Consider the following 24,306-nt stretch of genomic DNA (forward strand, 5'->3'; position numbering starts at 1 on the left):
ATACAATTAAATACATTGTACACAATACACTCTAACCTAGAACAAAATACAGCTTTTCCCAGGAATATTACTCTACATTAAATACATTTTTTCTACAATATTTTATCATTTTTTTCAACATAAAGCAAACATACAGTTTTAGGTATCATCTATCATAAAGCTGGGATTTACCAAGTAACTAAAAGAAATTAGGTATCCAAAATATCAATGATATTCCCAGTTCCTTCATAAATCCTACTTCTGCTGTTCTCAGTAGTACAACCACGAGTTACTTATCTGCTTTTTGTATTTGCTGAATTGCACAGATACATATTGGTTGTATCAAAACCATCCTCTCTCTACAAAACCTACACTGTGCTCACTGCTAATGCATTTAAAGGAAAATAATTTTTAATTTTGCATTGATTTGCAGCAATTGTCTTCAGGAATCAACCACCACACTTCTTTCTAAATAGGAACGTAATTAATTCCTCTCATTCAACAATTAATTAGTTCACAGTTTCTACTTATTTATTGAATATGCATATTGACATTTCTTTCTGTGAAGAGGAGAGACTTGAGGAAACAGAATACATATTTTAGTCACACTTTGCAAAGACAGGTCTTAGCAACATTATACAGTGTGTTTCATGAGAGAAGTGTACTCTTCTACCAGTTTCTTCTTCTCATTTAATTTTTCCAGTATGGCATCCATTAAGTATGAGGCAAAAGGAAACTGGAAAAGAAACATAGTAAGAAAAATGATCATTGAACTTCACTCCTTCATGTGAAAAACATTTATTAAATATTTTTAAACCATTAGATTTCACTTAGTTCTGACAACTAGCACACATGCACACATGTGCACTTTAAAGTTCACCTGTCTGGCTAATGTCTGAAAATTTGCTCTCTATAATAAAAATGATAAAAGAACAGTGTAAAATGAAAAAAGATAAACGCCTTATTGAACAATTCATGCTTTACTGACCATGTTAATGATGTAAACTGCAGTACCAGCATCTCTGCTATTTATCTTCAATCAGCTGATCAATAAGAGGTTACAGTCAACTCTAGGGCATGCAGAAATGGTACTGTATGTTCACTGCTCTCAGGAGGGTGAGACAGAACTACAAGTACAGCCCTCAATGCTGTGGCAACTGCCTTAGACTCACACATGAAAACTTACAAATAAAAAAAAAGAAAAACAAAGGAAAACAAAACCAAACCCCAAGCACCAAAAGCTCCAGTTGCATTGACTGGGATATTATACAAATGTCTGCTCCCCTAAAACATGATACAAAAAAAATAGTATTTACATATTCACAGAGAAAAGTTAAAAACTCTTTTATATCTCCTCCAATACAAAAGATGTATTTGCACAACCAATGTCTTCAAAGAACGAGATTTGGTATATTTTTTACTGTCACTGCTTTAATGCTTAAAGAGGTTTTCTTTCACAGCCATGGCACAGTGCACTGTATGCTGGAAAGCAGCTGAACAACTTTCCTCCACCCTTGGAAAGCCTCTGTCACCTTCACAGAGCTCTGTCAGCTTTCTTGAACTCCTGGTGAGACCAGCAGTGACCGAGGGGTCAGTCCAACACCAGAAGTAACAACTGATGCTAATATCACGAGAGAAAATTCCACCCTAATAAGGCCACCAGAAATAAATTAGGTAAAATACTAGAGCTGGTTCAGCAGGCCAGTCACCAGCTTCCTCTGCTTTTCACAACCGCAGTTCGAAGCAATACTTTTGTATCTAGAACTACTCTCTACTTCCACACCTAAGTATCGCTGCTCTGATTTTATATTTTCACCTCCATATTTCATATTATAGACAAAACTGTATGGGACTTACACCAGACAGAGTACTGCCTGCTTCCTGGACATATGAAACAAAGAATACAAAACAAACAGAAAACCTTAGACATAAAAGGACATCAAATGCAAATGCTGGTCTAATGTTTGAACTGATATAGAGATACTAATTTATATACTGATAGTTATAATTACTAACAAGTCAGAAAAAAAAAATCGAAAATGGTAGCAATGAAAATCCTGTTAATAGCAAGCATCTATCATGAAGTGACTGTAATGGAAACCTACATGTTGCTCAACAGTCACTTTGCAGTTACAGGAAAAGGACGATAATATGCATTATTCCCCTTTTGTACAGGAAAGGGGGTTTTGAAGGGCTGGTACTTGCTGGCCAGGCGTGTCTCCATCTCTTATAAATAACTTTTGTCTATGGTAAGAATTTTCTAGTAGTCATCTACAACTGTCAGCTTTCTCCTGTATGCTATTGTGATGACTTTTTGGGGAATACATGGATCCAATTCACTAAGCACAAACGCATTGAGTAATATAAGACATAATCTTATTTGAAATTCTGTGACACTTACTTGCTACTGTGCTTTAAAAACACTGACCCCAGCATCCTGTTCACTCTAATTGCTCTCTCTCCTCATCTAAATTTGTTTTTTACGAGAACATTATACCATTACCTCAAAGTCTCTAATTCTTCTTGCCTAGCTTGACTACATTAATTTCTGATACATTTCACTTCCTTAATGTTGTGCCTGAGATGAATGGATTCTTATTGATGCCTCTGGCTCATACCATTCTAGCTACGTTTTACTTGCTGCTCACTACTCTCCCTGGCTTCCATGTCATGGCAAAGTGATCTTTCAATAACTCTTTCAATTTAAATCATTAATTTAAATCAAGAGCATTTGAAAGTTGAATGTTATGTCATTCTTTCAGCATTTGTTGGTTTCAGAGAAAGTGCTGTATGTTTTTATCTGGTTTTCTTTCCATACAGACACACAGAACTGGATGATCTCTACAGTCTTAATCTTTAATAGAAGCCTGTCAGATTTACTTTTAATGATGGCTCTGTAACTATCCTGGGAAGCTTCCCGCTACATTTCTCCCTAGAACTTCACAACTGTTGAAGATGTCTCTACTCCAAAGTATTCATCCCAGCTTCCAAACCTGCCATATGCTTGGGGAAGGCTTTGGGAGTTCAGCGAGTGCTAAGTGCACACCTAAGGAGTGAAAGCTTGTTTATACCACTGATAATTATATATTTTAATACAGAATGATACTTCCTTCAAATGTTTTCCAGTTATTTGTGCCACAACCAATTTATCTGAACAGCAAGCATTAACAGTGATAGTGATCCTAAATCAGCACATTATGGTAGGCTATAAGAGAAGCAGTATTTAACTGGTTTTTATAAATTCAGAAAATTTGACAGCACAAACTACATGTGGGTTTAAAAATATTTATCTTTACCAGAATTACAGATTTCTTCTTTGATACTAAAAAGTCGTATGAATGAAATGGTGTATTTCTTACACAACTTAACAGACAGATATCTACATGTAACTGTAGGGTAACATGATCCAGAAGAGTCAAGAATGATGGTAATTATTTCTGTTTCTCTCATCTATTTATTCTGACCTTGAGTTCTACTTCTTTCTGAGATCCCTTCTGTAAAAAATAAGCTAGTAATATTTATTGACTTTACACGACATGACTGAGTCTCACTCAGCACCAAGTGCATAAATATACACTGATCTGTCAGTGAAAAGACTCATAATGAACGCAAGGCAATGTTGTTACTCTAATGAGACATAGTGTCTCCACTCACAGAGTACAACGTTATTTGGTCTCTGCTTCACAAAATCTGAAATGTGTTAACAAAAAAATAAATGTATTTAATTTCTGGAATACACGAATTAGTGGCTACCCCTATTTTAAATCTCTCCAAATGGATCATCATATTATTAATTTGCCCAAACACACTGCAGAACTGCCTCAAATTGATTAAGTGGACCACAAAGAATAATCTGAAATAAAACTAAAATACCCCAGATTATAATGACCAAAACCTCCTAATTTCACTATAAAATAAAAGTCAAAGTTAAAAAAAAAAAAAAAAATAGAGAAATGCTTCAATTCACTATTGTTCTTTGTCCATTCTGCTTTGTGATGGTCGTATATATGTGATTATATAAAGATATATGTGCCTGTCTGTATTACTATCCTGAATAATAAAGGCAATTTCTTGCGGTTTTCAGCCCAAGACAAGTGATGTAATGTGTTTTGGTTTTTTTTTCTGTGCATGAGATAAAACATAGATTTATATTGTAAAGGATTGCCAGTGCAGAGGACTGAGCTCTTATTCTTGTAATGACAAGAAAATCATGGTTACTTTCTGATGGTCTGATATCCATGTTAGTGGTGCCCAGGATATGGTTCAGATTGCGCTGGTGCTGCTTTTCCAGGTGCAGGTACTTGAAACACCTACGTGAGGAAGGAGGGTAGGCAAGTGCTGCTGTACATCTGATAAGGGACATGCTAAATCAATGTTGTCATTTGGTTCAATGCTTGGAAGAGTTGGGCAGATGATTATTATTTTATTAAAAAATAGTTCTTGGAGACTTCAGGCAACAACCTAGATTGGGATAACATATTCTACTCACATACAAAATTTATTACCAGAGTGTTCTAAGATGCTGTTCCTTACACTCAGTTACAATGAATGAAAGCCTTCGGTTGTACAAGAAATCTTCTCTACATTATGTGAAAAGAAGTCATCATTTAGCTACATAAATTCCCTATGACAGGAAAAAGCTAGAGAAGGTTGCTGTTTTGTGTGTGGCAGTTTGTGTTTTGTTGTTGTTGTTGTTTTTTGCTTGGTTGGGTTTTTTTCTTTTGTGTGGGGCTTTTATGATTATAAAAAGAAAGTGCTACTATACTGTGCGAGGTTCAAATAATAAGACATACACATCCAGATGTGATGGATAAAGTAGATAAAAGCCTCATTACTTGCCATGCAAGCTGTAAAGCCACATGCATGAGATAACCATACTTGATCCCTTCTCTCCCCAACACCATGAACTGCTAAAAACTCAGTGGTCTATAATGCAATACCTCTCCCAGCTTCTCTCTCACATGCCCCATCCCTAATGGATAATCAGTCTGATACCTGTACACGTGACTCAGCTACCCTTGTGCAGATAGCTGCATGCTCTCCCATGAAGCCTCTCCACATACAGGTTCTTCATAGGCAAGAGAACCTTTTTCCTTTTATCCCAATGTTACTTATTCAAATGTTTCATTTTTATACTTTAGTGAGAGCACTCTAGTCACTGGAAGCCAATGCACCAATCCAAAAAGGCAACTGAAAAAACACGTATTGGCCATTCAAAATGTAGGTTTAGACAATATGTTATTTTTACCTAGTCTATGTAATTCAGAACATGACTATACTTTTTGATTATATGGTTCTTATTTGCGTAATAACATATTGATGCAGAGATGTCTATCAAATTGCAAGCTTCTCAGCAGTGGGGTAGTTTATTCACATGTGTTTTCACAGTACTTGGTAAAATAAGGACACACAAGCTCTGGCTGCAGTTTGTGAGCTTCAGGAATGAAAAAAAATTTATCACTGAAATATCAACATTCTTGTAAAGCTGACAGACTTTTTCAAGTCATACGAGTATGGAAAATAAAGGTACAGATGAAATGTAAAACAGAGGTGTGCTATTCTTCATCATTACACTTTAGGGGAATCTATAAAATGACAGTAAAAAGCAACTAGTGCTTCCCTCAGTCCCCGCCAAAATTCTAATGCACCAGTAAAATGGCGTATGTCAGTAATAAAAATAAAATGTCTATGACATTTTAAATGTTATCGTACTGTCACAGCGGGATAAAATTAGCTTGAAGAATGATCTAAAGGGATATGATGCAGTTCATTATGTATAACAGCAACAGCAGCAGTTTCCCAGTGTTCATAAAGGTTTCTCCATTAAATTTACCTCCAGTCAATAATTAGGAGTCCACAAATAAACCTAGGCAATTAAATCAATACTGTTGGGCAATTATGTTCCAAGTCCTGGCTCAATGGCACAAAAAGACACTATATCAAACTGCAATATTAAGTGCTCTGATGCAATTTTCAACTGAACATTTTCTCAGAATGAAAGAAAAGGGCAAGCCTGCATTTTTGTTCAATACGCAAACGGGTACACAGTTTGCCAGCCTCTGTCGTTAAGTGAGCAGTCAGTTCTGATCAGAAATATTAGCAATGCCTACTAAAGAAAACCACAACCAAACTCTCTACAATATACGAGTTTAGCATTTTAAAGGGCATAGCATTCTTCCGTGAGCTGCTCCCAAGTAGACACCAAGAAATGCCATCTATTTCCATCCATGTGACTTAGCATGGACAGCAATGAAAAGCAGAGCTGGCCGCTTTCAAAAAGCACTAATTTTCTTGTAATTGTAAAGACGGTCAGCTTGCCAAGAACTACTTCTACCTTCAGAGCTCCTCCTGAGGAACCCCACAAGATGGAGCAAAAATCACTGAAAATCACTATTAACTTGTACACAAACTGATACAGCAATGAGATCCTCTATCCTCTGCTAACATTTGCAATCCTAGTATCATTGGTTACATACTTGACAACCCTTCACTATCCCTGCCCTGGTTTTTGTTGTGTGCCTGTATCAGCTGAAGAGAAGTGATAAAACTCTGCTTAGAATTTTGTGATGATCTGCCAAAGTATGATGATAAAAAACAGAGTAAGAATTCTCCATCATATTTCCTGAATATGATTCCAATTTTGGAGTCCATAAAATAAATAGAATTTTGAAATTTGTAGATTTTTTAAAAAATCTTAAGGCTATTTTGTGAACAGAAATATTTGTGCTTTTACTGCTGATTTTCATGTAACACTACAAGGTTGAATTAAAATGCCAGTATTTCTGACAAAGACAGTAAAAGCAAACTGATATCTCTATCTCCTCCACTACAGCAATTAAGCAGTCTTAATGATATTAAGTTTTGATAATGGAAGAGAAAAAAACCTGTCATTTCTTAAAAATCTGGTCATAGGACACAATCGAAGCACAAAAGCTATTAATGATGAAAATATATAAATCTGGATGCGATTGTTCCCTTGAAATGGCTTTCAAAATATTTTCAGTCATTCACATTCTTAACAGAAATGAATTACACTGCTAATGGACCCATGCTAGTGAATATGCATTAAGAACACTGGATTTATAAATCAAATTTTATTTCTTTTCAGACATCAGCTACCCAACATCTGAATAAAGGAGACAACTCAAATATAACGGAAAAGTTTCAAGAGTCAGTGTATGTTGTCAGTGATGTCCAAACAAAAGCTGACTACGGGTAGAAAAGCAGGGCTCTCACCTGCCAATAAACTGCCCTTGATCACTTACAAGAGGGGAGCATCCCAGCAGACTGTATGTGTATTAAAAAAAAGACTTGAAAGAGAAGAAAAAGTATCACACAGGTCACAGCGGCAGTCTCAATGGACCCCTCAGGGATTTCTGCTAGTCTCAGCCTTGTCATCCTCTATGCAGCTTTCCTCTCTGCCCAGAAAATGTCGATAAGAAAATGTTTGAGGGGCCTCTGGTGGAAATTTTTTCATTCTTTCTGCATTGACAGGATGCCAAATCAATATTTACTTCCCACTAACAAGCTGCTCGAGGTCTCAGTAGAAAATATTGTAGAGAATGCGGGAAGACACGATAATAAACAGCTGTCTGGCTATGAGGAAAACATGAATTGACTGGAAACAGGTCCACAGTAAAAGGTCACTGAAACCCATGAACTCCTCAGGTGTCCATATCAACTACTAACTTTAAAGGCACATAATAAAAAAAATCTCTTTTTCCTAAGAGGTATGAGAGAATGGATCCTTCTTACTCTTGCAAGCATTACACACTGTCTCAATAATTCAATTAACACATTTGCCAAGGTCTTTGCTGTTTTTCCCAGCATTGGTTCACTGGTTTCAGCTGTTAAGTTAGCTATCACGGATCCTTGGCTAACATCTCTTCAGTTTCATCCAGTGACTCTTATTTTAAAAGAAATAAAAAGGAAATGCTACAAAACAAGGATTTTACCTTGTCTTTTCACAGTATAGTCTGGGACCATCAATGGAAACATAATTACAAGTGAAACAGATTAATTGCAACCTAAAACCACTTAGCTACTGAGAGTAGAAAGTTATAATGCATTAAGGGAAGATGTAAATTTAGCACCTGTGCTTCAAGAAGCTTCTGTATATGCTGCAGCCATTCTTTATCTTTTTCAAATTCCTTTTTTGCCTTCACTGTTTCCTAGAAATAAAGAAATATAACAGACACAATATTTTGACACCACCTGAGAAGAACATAATGAACAATAAATGTGTACCTGCATATCCATTAAATAAACAGCATGTGGAGGTGGGAACTATTGTAAAATCAGTTATCTGCTGCATTTCCACCAAGTGTGAGGGCTCTGTCACATTTAAAAACCTATCCTTGTCTCTCATTGTCCCTAGAAATTTGCGCAGCATGTTCTTTTCATATGAATGTACAGTTGTACATATGATCTATGTGTAAATTCTACAAGTTCAATGTAAAGGTCCCTGAGTATACACACTGATAAATGGAATTTGTATCTAAAATTTGTTCAGTGGAAATTCATCACCTGCATTTAAAATTTATCTTCTGTCTATAGTTAAGGATATTTCTGTGTTTTACACATAAGTTCACAACAGTGATTGCAACGAAGTACATAGCATGTAGAAATTACTTTGAAAGCGAAGTAAGGATGGAACAATTCTGACAAAGTGAATCTCTCTACGAGGATGTACCGATATTGGTAAATAGGCTAGAGATTGGTCCATTTTATTTGTATTCATGAATATAATCCATATCAGTGCATATACATACAATGCATCTTTACTAACCAGCATGAAAACTCTCTTTTGTGACTTCAGTAATATAAAGCTCCAATAGGGCTAAATCTGAGTCATCACCAGAGTACTGTTACAGCCCAATAATGGTCAACTCTTAGACACTCTTATTAAAGCAAGTCTACAGGCTTTTCCGTGTATTATTTGATCAGGCTTAAATAAATCTGGATAAGAAATCAGATTATTATATATTTAATAAAGGGTGATTTGATGAAACACTATAAAATACTTCATAGTGAAATGTATGTTACAATCAACAAAAAAAAGCCTTGGATTCCCCCAGAAACCATGTCTCTACTAGGAATACTTTTAATAGGTATCACAATTCAAGAAAGGAAGCATCAACAGAATCAATTTGGCACAGCAAGACACATTCTAATTTTGTTTTCATTAATGCAGAAGTCTATTTAAAATGTGTAACCCTGCCAAATACTTTCACGGAAAAGGAAACTACTAAGGATTTTCAAATAATGTCTCCACATTTACATGCTCAAAACAGTATATTTATATTTTATTTATGCACACCCAAAGTCTTGCAACCTTATGAGTCTCTAACCTGACCTTTTTATTCAAATCCAACTGCTCTGTTGGTTTTGTGCTGGATGCTGCTGCACAATGAAATTCTAGTCTTCAGATGGAAATCCTTTTCCTCAAGAACAAAAAGATACAGCGTTTTCTGATCTACCCCCTTTCTAGTGAAGAGTCCTTAAAGTAACTTACCTCATCTTCTTCTACTTCTAATATCTCCTCAAGATCAGCTGTTGAAACATTAAGAATAGATGCTGCCAACTGAACAGACTCTTGAGAAAGACTCTTTGTGCATGCTTTCAATTCTCCCATTTTTTTTGCCTGTTTGATTTTTGTTCTCAGCTCTTGTACGCTGTGCTGTAACTCTCTGGTTAGAGCCTGGAAGGTGCAAGCAAAAAATACTCGGTTGCAATTTTTCTTAAAGTGCAAACACTATGAAAACCACAGTATTATTTAGAATAAGCTCCTTTAGATGGGAACTATCTTCATTCTGTGTAACTGGTTCAATAGGATACCTCCTCTACTATTAAATAACATGGTATTTTGAACACAAAATCGGAATTAATACATTAAACTAGAAAATTTTGTGAAATACAGGTACTTTTTTTTATGTCTTCAGCAAAATAGCTTTATCCATAATGCCATCAGTAGTAAGAAAAAAGCAGCTTCTGCAGAATCAATTAAAAATCCTTTCCTGATCCAGTCTACCAGAAACATTATTGAAATAACAACTGAAGTGTCAGGCTCTCCTGCAATCAGATGTATTTTTAAAGCTTATTCATGCCTCACTGCATGAAGATACACCGCTATACCTCTTCATGCAACACCTGAAATTTTGGTTCCCACCAGGACAGAGTAGTTCAAAACTGTCCTGGCTACTTATTCTTCCCGATATAATTTCTGCAATCTAAATCATCACAGTACTGGTTATCTGTTGCTGATACACAGCACGCCCTCGGAGCACACAAATCCACTGCATTATTTTTGAAGGCTTGCATAGGAAGGGCTGTATTCTCTAAGCAGCTGGCCCGTACAGAAGGCCCAGCCAGACCAGGCAGTCTCTCTGCAAGAACGCTCTTAGCAGATACTAGGCGCTTTAAATAATAACATTAACAATAACTAATAATATTAGAATTAATACCAGCTCAGGCAGAGGGAGGAAGATCAGGTGCAAGACCAGAACCATTGCAATTGTTCTTTAACCTGGACTTTGACAAGGTCTGAAGCAGGGGTGCTAAAAGAAAACTCAATTTTAGATCCAATTTCCATTGTTGAAGATTTTTAGCTAGTTTTAAGCAAGAACTAGAGCTTGATAGGATGCCTGATGCTGCTAATGCTGCATAATTAAACTGCCTTTATTATTGCTAATACTATTACTAGCGACAAGGACAATAATAATAAAAGCTAATTTTTCTGTGATCATTTCTGCAACGTGATATGCACAGCTAAGCAAGAAAGATGCTCATAGCCTAAAAGAAATTCAGAAAAACAGAATACTACTATTAAAACAAAACTGTCTGAAAGGCTTTAATGATAGGAAAGGAGAACCACTATCTAGAGTGGTAAAAATAAATTACTGAAATTTAGTAAAGCTGATGTAAAAACCTTGGAAAAGTTAAAAATAGAGAGATGACTACACAGAAAATTCTGCTCGTGGTTAACGGGAAAGAAGAAATCCAGCACGTGTGAGACCACTCTCCTTTGTTTATTTAAAACCAGAATAAAAGAAACAGTATGAAACACTCTGCTGAAAAGACTTTGTTGACGTGAGTGAAAGCTGAATGGAATCCAAACCTGATTTTGATTTTTGTTCCACAACTCCACACAACTTCTGAGGCTTGAATAATACCTTCCACAGCTCAACATGCGCCAAACTGCACAACAAAGACCTGACGGTTCAAGTTTCTACCTCTCCTATTCCTAAGGTTCATTGGTTCAGTGAAACTAAGTATTAGTATAAATCATTGGTTGTATAACTGAAGTGATTTTGTTTCATTATTTATGTAGGTATGACAAAAGCATTTCGTCAAAAGCAGAGCAAGACAATTTTATTTTAACGTTGTTGGTTGAGAGACAAGAGCATTAACTCATTTTCAGAAGATCTTCCAAGTGTATTCCATTTCCATGACTCAAGCAAAACTGTAATTGTCAACACAGACACTTTGGCTGAGTTTAAAATGAGAGAACAAGGTTTTATTTTGATCATTATACATGCGGCTCCTCTTACTAAGCTATCTCTCACCAGTAGGTGATAAAGTCCTGAAAATTCTTTTTCTGCAGAATGCCTTCATCTTATAAAAACTGGCTGCAGAATTATGAAGGTTGGTTATTGGGATTTGGGGTAAAATACCGTAAAGCCTCTAGTGTATTCAAAATTCAGTCTGTAGAGAGCATTTGCTGATATATTTCAAAGAAAGCACAACAGATTAATCCCATTCTGATATTTGCTTATTTTTCTATGACTTCGCAACTTCACATTTTTCTGTATTTAGCTAAAATGTAATTATTAAAACTAAAATTGGTCTACCACAAATTTGAGGAGAGGACGTGCAATGAAACTCATTGTTTTCCAATTCAAGTGTAGGTCCCACCATCCAAAGTATTTCCAACAAAATATCTTGTATGTAGAGCTGAGAGGAATGAAGGAAGTTGAAATATTATAGGCAGGGAGTTAGGGCAATTTGGACCAAGCTCACAGAAGGAAATAGACTAAGAGAGGAGAGACCCCTAAGTAGGAAAGTATCCACTATGAAAAAAACCACAGATAATTCACATTGTTTTGTAGCATTGGAAATAGTCCAACAGTACATTGGTTCCTGCAACATGTAGGAGATGTATTTGACAATGGGGGGAAAAAAAAAAAGCAAGCTTGACTTTACTTTTTAAATCAAACTGAATCAGCTTCCCAATTGTTAAAAATAAGGAGATCTCTCTCGGACACAGGTGAGCAGTCTAGAAGATGCACATTTGTACACTGGTGCTAAGAGGAAGCGTAATTTAAAGGTGTAAAATATCAAAATATCAAGGAAATTAACTATAAAGCCACATGGGAAGACTACAAATAATGATAAATAGCCAAGCACAGATAAACTATAAGCATGATAATAAACAAAGTTAAAGTTTCACTTGAACATCTCAGATAACATACAGTCATTGCCAGGCAATTATCTTATGATAGTGTTAGATAAATTTTATTGCTGTATCCAAACTCAAGAAGAGGTTCATGATGAATGAACAAGCTGATAGGAATAGGAACAGTGGAACCCAGAAACTGCAACTACAGAGTGCTTGTCTTTCAGTTCAGAGTTCCAGAAAGAAACATATGAGAAAAACTCTGGAGAATTTATATAAGTAATTTGCAAAAAAAAAAAAAAAAAAAAAAAAAAAGAGAGAGAGAGAAGAAAGAAAAAAGAAAAAGGAAAAAAAAAAAAAAAAAAGAAAGAAAAAAAGAAAAACCCCAAAAGGCAGTTTAAACAAAAAGCAAGGAAAATCACAACTAACAGATTTTGATATGCAAGCAAAAATGTTATATATAATCACAGTAGATCACACATATGGATGAATAGTACTTCAATTCCTTTTTTTTCCCTGAGCAATTCTAATACACTAAAGCACGGGCTTTCACCATATGGGAAAAATAAGGCCACCTTTTTTTACTTTCAAATCAGACTCCAAGAAGCCAACTAATTTTGATCCTGCCTTCTTCACATTATTAAGTTGTAATAATAATGTTTTGATCTATGTTTTTTGCTGGTGAAGTACCTTAAAAAATTATAGCATCCCTATGATTTCAAGTTGCTTTTTCAGTTGATATATCCTCATCAGTCATACACAAATATATTAATGTGCTAAATTGCTTACTTATTAGTGATTTCATTTATATGTCAGTTCATGCTTTACTAGAGAAATGTTTGATATCAAAGCCACACAGGTCTTTAACAGAGTTACAAAGAACCACTTCCAAACTGAAAATGACAAAAATCTAAGAGTTAACCTACACAGGTTTTGTTGGTGAGAATACTGGAGGCAGTATAATATCTTCTTTGATTAAGAAATTGATCTAATGCATTCTGGAGCCAAGTGTAGGATTTTAAACTAAAACATTTCCCACTGTGTATTTCAGAATTGCTTGTTTCTAAACTTATACACATACATAGGTGATACAAACTGCCTGCAATTAAATCAGGGCAGAATATGACTCTAGTACTGTATTGGTATATGCTAACAATGCCTTTATTAGTACTAGCAATACTAGGATTTGATCTTTTCTCTTTGTTTTCCTTTTGTGTCAAATCTGGTGGGCATTTTGTTAGTAAAGTCAGTTTCCTGACTTCTATGTTACCATCAGTTATTCCTGTGGGACCAGCCAACTAGAACAGGAATCCCCGATTAATTCCTGAAAGTAACTCTACAACACATCTTGTCAGACCAGGGCAGTTGCAAAACCTTAGAATTCTAATAACATGAGCATAAAGCACTCAGTTCTTTTTAATCAGTAGCAATTGTTGCATTATCTACCAACTCCACATGGTTATATAGTACATATTACATCTACTGCATTGCATATGGTTACAAAATATCTCCCTTATAAGCCTTTTTACTTTATTTTCACAACTGAAAATATTCATTCTTAAGATAATAGTTTCCCATTTTGGTCTCAGCATGAAAACACTTTCTAGCACTATACCTTTTGCCAGTTTTCTGATGTATAAACACAAAGGTCTTTTTTCACTTAGAAGGTCATATTTAATTAAATGCTCAAGCTGTGGTGATACCCAGACCCTGACAACATACTATTAATAAGGTGCTCACATTCCAAAGTGCTCTGACTCTAGTTGATCCTTGAATTGACACAAATTGATCAATGGCCCCAAGTAGTGCCATATGATCAAGTCAATGCCTAAAATTATTCTCGTGATTGCGATGTTAATTTACACATTCTATTGTCGTTGTTTGTAGTACAATAAAATTAAATAGCCCCAGGACCGACTGAAGTCTGATCCTAGCACTGTAACTATGTATACCTAGATTTCAGTCTTGCACTGGTGCAGATCTTATGGATGAAGCCATAGATCACATTAGTGACAGAAAATCTTAAGCTTTACTGTGCTTTGTACCACAGTAATAATGTGGTGCTGGGTCTGGCTGGGATGGAGCTGTAGCTTCTACAGTGCAGTGTTTTGGATTTGTGACTAAAACCATGCTGATAACACACCAGCTATTGCTGAGCAGTGCTTGCACACAGTGCTGGTACAGTTATTTGGTCCTTATTGCCTCTCTAAAAATGACTTCAAAAATACTCCCAGTAATAATGTTTAAACTGATCTCGCAGCACTATTGTTGTTTGTCAGAGAAAAGCTCTTCTACAGTAATATAATTTGTTACATATGTTATTTAAGTTACCTAAACTAGCTCTTTCACTTGAACAAATACACCTCCTAGGCATAACTTTCTTCGATCAGAAAAGGGACAAGGGTGTATACAAGAAATCAAGACAAGACAGAGCACCGCAATAGATTCATCTGGCCAACGGCTCTAGATGCCATTGTGACCCATGGGAATGAGTCAGTCTCGGAAAGTTAGCTTAATTCTTATGACCCCCAGAGATCACATGTGATTTCAGAGAATCTAGCAGATGCCCTGAAAGCAGAGTGTAAAGGTGCAGAGGAGACACAGACCAGTCTTCCACCAAATTCAGTATTCAGTACTGACTGAGAATGCTATTGCCAAATAATAAAGTAATAGTAACACTATTTTACCAATATCACACAGGTCACATTTACAATGTCGTGTATTGGTTTTATTTACCTGTCTTCACTCATAGTTTCTGCTTTAGTCCTAAAGTTTATTAACATATATATTCAAGATACGTGGCTCAGCTCTTGGATTTATCTGTACATATTTGGAGGAATTAAGATAGGCTTTTACTATATTTTCCATTAAGAATAAAGTAAACAAACAAGCGGTAGAATGCATTAAAACTCAAACAAAACAAAAAGATACACTCAAGGGAATATCCGAGTGAATATTATCTAAAAGCTAGCAGAACTGTAAAGTTTCAAAGGCTAATTCAGTAAAGAGCTGAAAGGGAGAAGCACATCCTGTAAAGCCAGGTATGTGATATACGTGATTTAAAATAAACAATCTTACGTTGATTGGCACTGAGAATAGTGCTCACAACTTCACAGAGATCAGTGGAAGACAAAAGCACACATTGCCTGAAGAAATGTCTCACCTAATGACCTGTAAGAATTCCATTTTACATAAAGATGGAGAAATTCCAGTATGCACATACAAAATAATGTGGTACTGCAGTACTGATTTTCCACATGCATTAACATAAGCATATCTGAACACACACAAGCATAACTGAAGTTCTAACAGGCAAGGTCATTTAAAATATTACCAGCCCCTTCTATCCTTGTGGCAAAAGCCATGTCCTGTCTTCAGTCCAGCATCCTAGCTCAATCTTGCCTTCTGCATGGCTCTGAGCAACGGATGTCAGACTGTGAACTAGAAAAGGTGAATTCAGTAACATCCCAAACACAATTATAGTAAGAACATCTGGAAAAGTGTAGACAGACTTGCACAGTATTGTTTTTCAACTGCTAAAGCTAAACCCCACACAGCTTTCCTGACAAAGCCCTTAAGTCACACAGTATAAAAGAGGCCTCAGAATTTCAGTATTTGGACACAAAACTCAGCTTCCCATCATTTAGAACTGCAGACCCCCAAACCAGGTAAAATTCAGTAATGAAGAAGAATATTAAGGTACAATGAAAGAAATGAGAGACTATGTTGCATAAAATTTGCCAATCTGATTCCTTTCACAGGTAAGACTTGAATTTATTCATCTATGTTGCCTTAAGTTGTTATTCCTGCTTGCCATTAGGAGGACAGAGGGGAAAAAATCACACTTGGCTGGCAACCGTTTAAACACCACATTTCTCCAAAATACCTTTTTTACCAACATCATCCTACATCTTTTACCAAACTACCATTCCTTCTTGAATCAAAACCAGTAAAAACAAATTATTTCTTTATAACCATTTATTTTCAAGTACAAATTTGAGAATGTTACTTTGACTGCATTTTCTTAAGCAGGTTCAGGTGTGGAAAACCATAGGGAAGAATATTAAAAATATTTCAAACTATATGGCATTTATAAGAAAAGGAAATTGAATGCACTGTCCTATGTCCTAAAAGACAGTTCAATTTATTTACAAATTAATAGAAAAGTGACTTAAGTCACAGCCAGTTTTTAATTTTAGATTGCTTTCAAAACAAACCATATTGAAATAAAGATGCAGCAATGGACTTATTCTGGCCAATTACAATGTAGTTTATAGTTCTGTAGAGAAATACACGACATACAAATATAATTATGTGTTTTAAAATACCCTTTGTGATTTCAAATTACAGCTTTTTGTATTATTACGCTGCTTTTTCTCTTTGTCTTTTCTAACCCTCTCTTGATAATTGCTCAGGTATCACACTTTCATTTATGCCTGAAATCTTGTCTTAAAAAATCTGTTTCTATTCATAGCATTCTTTGTAACATGGCTTTAGGTAGAATTAAGCCCCTCTTATTGCATTAGCTGGGCACCTCATTCATAGAACATACAGCAGATACTTACTGATATGAGGGACACTTGGTTATATACAATATTACATCCTTACAGTTATCTAATCTCTCCTGTACATTAAGCTTTAAGACTGTCAAAAACTTAAACTGTAGACCCAAATATTTTCAGACTGATGCTTTTTTTTTTAAGTATCAGCAAGCACTCCATAGTTTTCATTGTACTGTTGCTAAATTTTCAACAAAATTACTATGTTTTGTGACTTATAATGGGGAAAAAATAATAGTTTTCTTTATAGCAGAGAATGAGTTGAAATATGTATAATCATTGTGGGATGACAGGCAGAATATTTCTGTCAAAATATATTGGTTTTTAAAATTATATTTATGTGAAATGGGCAATAATAATAATTTAAAGTCCTATTTACTTCAGCATTTAAGCCCTACCTCATTTACATTAATTTTTTCCCTGCTGTAAATTCTTTGGTTTCAACAGAATTACCTTTGATTTACACAGGTGCTAGCAAAACAAGCATCATTCCTTTAAAACATCGTATATTACCGTTATTTACACAGAGAAAAAAAAAAAAAGGCACTGACAGAGATAAGAGCTTCACACACGTTTAGTAAGAGATGCCTGGGATCACGGAGAGTTTATTATCTGAACAGTTAGGGCAGACAAAGTCAGCATAGTTATCCTGGACATGGCGAACAAGGAATATTCAGGGCAGACCAAGAAAAACAGAGGTGAAGCAACACTCAAAGGTCACACAGCAGGTCAGCAACCAAGGTGTGCAGAGCACAAAGATTTCCTGATACTCAGGTCAGTGTCTGAGCTTACGCTATCTTTCTGCAGAAACACAGGCAAAGCATAAAAACTATAAATCAGATGCTCTGTGTAAGACCACTGCACTGCTGAAACAAACGTGTTTGAAATCTAATTCAAGAGGTCAGCTCTGGCATTCCTTACACTCTTTAAAAAAATTCCACAAATCTCACCAACTGTGTTTTCTTAAAATACTGTCACTTCTGGTTTTTTATGATTCCACCCTGCTAGAGCTCATCCTACCTCTCTGTAGCTCTTTGGTCGTGCCCTCTGGGGAATCCCCTCAAATCCCACCTCTCTAAACTACTGTGGAGCTCTATGTATGGGCACTTTCTGTTCTCCCTGCTTCAGCTTACTGTCTTCGTAATCTGATCAATTTACATTGAATAATTATTTGTACATGAACTCCTGAATAAATCATTACTGGAGATCTTTCTCCTCCTTTCCAAGTTTTGCTACTTTTCCTGTCCTTTTGACAAAAAGTTTTTCCACCACTTCAAGCCCAGAACCTTTACTATATACTTTATACTCATATGTCCGTCCTCCAAGTCTTCCAGTTAAGACTTTTTTCAAGTCAACATCATTTCTACCTTTCAGACCTGAACTGGCCATTATCTTTAAACTAGGCATCTTTCTAACAGTCTCCAGATTAGGCACAGGTCTGTGTACCAGCTTTAAAAAGCAGTTTCTCCAAGCCATTTAAAGGAATCACAGGTGGATCTACACCCTTCCTGGGAGTGCACTGCAGAGTCTCCATGTAGCTTCCAGCTGAGCCTATTGAAGTCTCTCATTCTCTGAAAAATTTGATTTTTTTTTCCTGAGTCAGAAAAGGAAATTATTTCCAAGTTTGTGAATATAATTTCAAGTTCAGCTCTAGTTTGTTGGATCTGTTCACACAGTATCTACTATTAGAGAGTCATGATCTATGAGAATGGTTCCCAGGCAGTGTAAGAAAAATGAAAGTAGCATTAATATGAACAAAATTGCCTGTGTGAGGCACACATGCATCTAAACTTTGCATGAGACATATATGCACAGTACAGAAACCTGAGATACCATGTGATCTGGTTACATAGGTTCAACCATTTAACTGAATTCCTCTAAACCCGTAATACAGAGGGGGATATAAAAAAATAAACCTATTTTAAGCTACATCAGTTACGATTTTTATGTCTCATAGTCAAAAACCAAAGCAAAGAGCTATCCTTCTAAGTCTGAAAAGCAAAGAAAAAGAAGAGCAAGGAAAAGCTTTTCAAAATCTTTCTATTTATTCTCCATTTTTAGTAATCAAGATTTTATCCATTAAGACATCTACATTATATGCTGTTCCTGGCATATTGTATGCATCAATAACCATATGCCTTCTGTAAACTATAAGAGTTCAGCCATTCACTTCATTTATTAAAATTCACAGGGCCTGTTATTCTGTTTACAGTCTAATAGATATTCACTGTCACTATTCAGGCCTCTGATTCAATTTGCCTAAATCCCAGATGCAGAGTAATCCTGATGGAGATTAGCTTAATTTATCACCAATTTCTTCTCAGAACCAAGAAAGGTTGGTATTTCATAATAAAAGCTGTATTTCTCCCTTTTTGCTAAAGCTGCATGCACAGTGTAAAAGAAGCAATAAATGCCTGATTTTTTTTAATGGTGAGATTTTTTTCAGCTACATAAATTTTGCTTTGCATATAGGACATCTCCTCTTAAAGGTGCATATTCTGCAGACAAGAATACTGATTCTCCTCAGACTGGAACACATCCTTGCAACCAAATATTATGTTGATTCCGACAGAACAGAGATTGGCAGACTCATCGTCTACTCCATACAACACAAAATAATCACTCTAGGTATACTTTTCTAGATAAAGCGGTGACGATTCAGAGTGTAGTGAATGAAATGTACTTGTCTTTTGGCTTTTAAGTGTTCCCAGTGGAGAATATTTTCTAGCAACTTGAAGTCATATTAAAGGTGTCCACTTTCACATCAAAACTGACAGGGCTGATTCACGTAAGTGATACTATCTGCTGTTTTTCATACATGTCCCAGTGACCTACTGAAGAAACCTTTGTTTGGTCCTGTAACACTTCCAAATTAGCATGGTTCATATAAAATTGTGTAAACTTTTCAACATAAACGAATTTTCATCTGCACAGCAAAATACAGTTCTATTTCCAAAAAAAAAGTCCATTTTTGCCAATTATACATTTTTACAATTGTTTATTATGGTTAGCATTTTTAGATGAAGGAACAAGTGATCATTCAAATGGCAGCCCACATCTAAACTGGATACTCACATAAAAAGCATGTTCTGTACACCCTGGGTCTGGAAGAAGTTAAAGCAGTAGTACTGCCACGGAAACTGAATCCACAGGGTTTGAGAACACATTCACCAACAGAAATGTCCTATGAAGAATATTTCTCACCACTCTCATAACTGCAGAATTCTGAGAGTTCCCTGCAAGGATCTACTTCTGTCTGAAGAACTTACTTTGTAGCTGGAGGGACAGGCAGTAGCAGTCTATTTGTGTTGCTGTCTTGTAGGAAAGGAGCTGATAAAACCAATACGGTATTTCCCAAATATTTGATGCTACCAATCCAAATACTAATTATCTGGGTTTGTTGGGGTTTTGGGGGGTTTTTTTTGAGATAAAGGGCAAACAGGACATCATCTGCATATGGCCATCCTGCAAAGAACACATTTCCTAGCAATGCTCTATCTCCCCCAACACAGAACAGTTCAAGAGAAAAAGACAAAGATGGTAAATACCAGGAATTTGTGAAATGATAGGAATTTTTAACATGAAAGTGGCAAGTTATTAATTAGACTTATTTGTAAGAGGAGGAAGTTTCACGTAACATTTTCAGTTAGCACTGCCACTAACGAGCAGTCCCAGCATCTCTATCCTGCAACCACGTAAATCTGGCCCTGCTCTGACCCTCTGTGGTACACAAAATTCGGTGCTCTGGGTTTTCAAAATGCACTAGCTCACAATTGACCCATAAAATGTTTACAATAACATTTCATAAATGGAGGAGGGAGGAAGTTTCATAGGGGCAGAAATGAGCGGTGAGGGTCACTCAGAGGTGGAACTTCTTAACAGAAGTGTTAATTTATCTGAAACTACTTATTAAACTACAGCCCAAGACAGCAGTGAGAAAATATGCCATGGCAAAACTGATGCCAGGATTCAAGGTAAACTGCAGGAAGGTAAGAGAGACTGACAGATATTGGGATATAAGATAAGCTGACGGAATGTCAAATGACTGGCAGAACATCACTTGGCCAAGGAGAAGTGGAATACGGCCTCTGACATGCATGACTGCACATAGCTGTATGTCAAACAACAGAGCAAGGGGGAAATACACCTAGCTTAAGCCCTGCTCTGAGTAGCAGAAATGAGGGCAGATGTCTTAAGAGAGGGAGTGTTGGATCCCCAAGTAGATCCACTAAGCTTGCCAAGTAAACTGCCAGGGGTCTTGATTTTGGCAGTCAGTTCTATCAGACGGTTATATCGGAGACCTATCAAGAACAATGCCAGAACAGACCAGATGTGAACTGTGCTTCATTGGGTATCCTCTGTGGAGGGCACACAAGTCCCAAATCACAGAGGCATTATACAAGTGAGAAATGCACTCAGCTGACTTTGAAGCATTCAGCCGCCATCACCTATTCACTACAGCGGCAGTTGAATATAGGTTCTTTATCAAAACTTCAAAACGTCTTCCTCAAGGTCAGAAAAGTTTTAATATTTTCAGGCTCAGGCAGATGCCATCACTGCAAATTAACTTTTAAAAATCAGTTCTACTGAGGCACAGGTTAAATGGGGCAGACAACACTGATGAGTCTTGAGCTTACAAGGGTCTGTAACAGCAATATATGGTCAAAGTCTAGGTCACCTCAAAAAAAAAAGAAATATAGAAATACAGAAAAACAGAATTCATAGAACCATAGAATCATTCCGGTTGGAAGAGACCCTCAGGATCATCAAGTCCAGCCATAACCGAACCTAACTCTAGCACCAAACCATGTCCCTAAGAACCTCGTCTAAATGCTTTTTAAACACCTCCAGGGATGGTGACTCCACCGCCTCCCTGGGCAGCCTGTTCCGCTGCTTCACCTACAGAACCAGGCAGCTTTTTGGACAGATTCATAGCAAATTAGCATGCTCTACCCTATTTTCGATAGACGTCAAATAGTCTAATAGTTTTTTAAGACTATCCAATGGCCCTTTTCTGCACGTCTTGTCACAGGTACTACAAGCATAATAAAGAACATTGTTCTCTGGTTGCTGTGCTGCACGTAAATGGCAAGATCTACCTGAGGATCTGACACATGCAATACATGTTATAGAAAATATTGAACAATGGTAAATTATAGAAACTGGATGCATGTTTTAAAGATAATTTCTGGTGCTGATGGAAGCTGGATGAGATGAAAACATGTAGCTTTATAAAAGGCATCTAAAATACTCTCAAAGCCACCTGGTCCCTCTTACAGGCAGTTTGTGTTCTTTTGTAATAATAATGTTCTATTTGGCCTACCTTACATTGTATCTACAGCCTTACTTCATTACTATTTATCAGTCTTCACAAATGCCATTGATAAATTTTATCAGGATTTGATATCTAATTCTGTGAAAATGAAATTTCACTTATTACTTTTTAGATCAAAGGCAGTCCATTTTTAATCCATTTAACATATTATTGATATTGCACAGCCTATATTTTTATCTGAAAGTCTCAGTGCTAGGTCAGACATTTTTAAAAACAGTGTACTAAAACAAATGGAAACCTTTATCAACTGACATGTACTGCCTTCTAGAAAAGAAATCAGATTTATTCAGTCTCTTCCATAAAGCCATTCTAAGAAACATAACTCTACTTCTATGGTTTAATATTAGGTTGGTGCAAAAGTAATTGCAGATTTGGACCATGATTTTTAAATCATTATAACTAGGCACAAACACATCTTTATTAATCAAAATAGGAAGCACTACAATCAACATATTTTTGCCAATAAGGTTATCTATTCCTGTAGCATAAAAGTCCATGCTTCAGGATTCTATGAACTCTTGGAAAGCATTTTATGCATCCTGCTGGTTGTGGAAGCATTTTCCCTACAAAAAGTTGTCAAGATGCTTGAAGGAGTGGTAGTTGGTTGGCAAGAGGTCAGATTAATATGGTGGATGAGGCAAAACTTCGTAGCCCAACTTGTTCAACTTTTGAAGTGTTGGTTGTGCAACATGCATTTGGGTGTTGTTATACAGAAGAATCTGGCCCTTTCTGTTGACCAATGCCGGCTGCAGGCATTGCAGTTTTTGGTGCATCTCATCAATTTGCTGAGCTTATTTCTCAGATGTAATGGTTTTGCTGCATTCAGAAAGCTGTAGTGGATCAGACTGGCAGCAGACCACCAAACAGTGACCATGACCTTTTTTTGGTGTAAGTTTGACTCTGGGAAGTGCTTTGGAGGTTCTTCTCTGTCTAATCACTGAGCTGGTCATTGTTGGTATAAAATCCACCCTTTGTTGCACATCACAGTCCAAATGAGAAACAGTTCATTGTTGTTGTGTAGAATAAGAGAAAATGGCACTTCAAAATGATGATTTCTTTTATTTTTGATCAGCTCATGAGCGACTCACTTCTTGAGCTTTTTCACCTTTCCAATTTGCTTCAAATACCAAACAACCATAGAACGGTTGACATTGAGTTCCTTTGCGAAACTTCTTGACCCACCATGGCACCACACATTTCTTAGCAGTTCCTGGGCCAAATGCGTTGTTGATGTTGTGAGTTGTCTCCACTGCTTTATGATCCATTTGGAACTCAAATAAGAAATTAACTTGAATTTGCTTTTTGCCTAACACCATTTCCATGGTCTAAAAGAAATATAAAATAAAGAGCAAGTAATAAGTCAGTAGCAAAAAAAAAAGGTGAGAAAAGTGCATTGAAACGATGTATAATAAAACCAAATTTATTTAAGAATTCCAATATTAAACAGCAAATTTAAACAACACAAAAAACTGCAATTCCTTTTGCACCAATCTAATACTTCAATAATTGAGTTTCAAATCAGATTTTCATTTTTTCAGTCAGAAATGAAGTCAGACTGACTTAAAAATACCTATCCTGACTGCTTTTTCTGCATATCAACTCAATATTATCATTCTTCTAGAGTACCCTAAGACTCATTGTAGTGTTAAAGTATATATACACTTACTTTGAATACTTATTCAAAAAGAGGATCAGCAAGAGTCAAATTCCTTAACCAGCTCTATAAAGTTATAAGCTACAAAAGTTCTCAACTTAAAAATTCTACTTCTTTCTAGAAATTGTTTAAAATCCTCCATCGGCTACTAATAGAGTGGGGATGTTTCATCATCGTTATTTAATACCAGCCTACTTCCTTCCAGATACAAACCAAAATATTCATACAAGACTTCTATCTTCACATAGTTACAGAGTTGTCTTCTCTAATACAGGGTCATATGCACCCTGTAATAGCTATCGTATTACTAGTACATTTTAAAATCCTGCCCCTTCACTACTGTTCTTGGCCTTGCTACACACAGATTTAATCTTGTTATCTTTAG

General features: G+C 36.1%; 1 protein-coding gene across 1 annotated transcript in view; it reads right to left on the reverse strand.

The window, feature by feature from the left end:
* Window positions 1-613: 613 nt before the first annotated feature.
* The window catches only part of CNTLN (centlein), a gene marked incomplete at its 3' end in the record, with an annotated part of 188,009 nt that continues 164,316 nt past the window's right edge, over window positions 614-24,306 (reverse strand). Inside the window, exons 25-27 of the mRNA XM_080362311.1 lie at window positions 9,494-9,679; window positions 8,073-8,150; window positions 614-715 (exon numbers count right to left, since the gene is read on the reverse strand). Coding sequence (XP_080218437.1) covers window positions 614-715; window positions 8,073-8,150; window positions 9,494-9,679 — 366 coding nt within the window. The remainder of the gene's footprint in view (window positions 716-8,072; window positions 8,151-9,493; window positions 9,680-24,306) is intronic.

The sequence above is a fragment of the Nesoenas mayeri genome (assembly GCF_963082525.1).
Source record: "Nesoenas mayeri genome assembly, chromosome: Z".
Taxonomy (NCBI): domain Eukaryota; kingdom Metazoa; phylum Chordata; class Aves; order Columbiformes; family Columbidae; genus Nesoenas; species Nesoenas mayeri.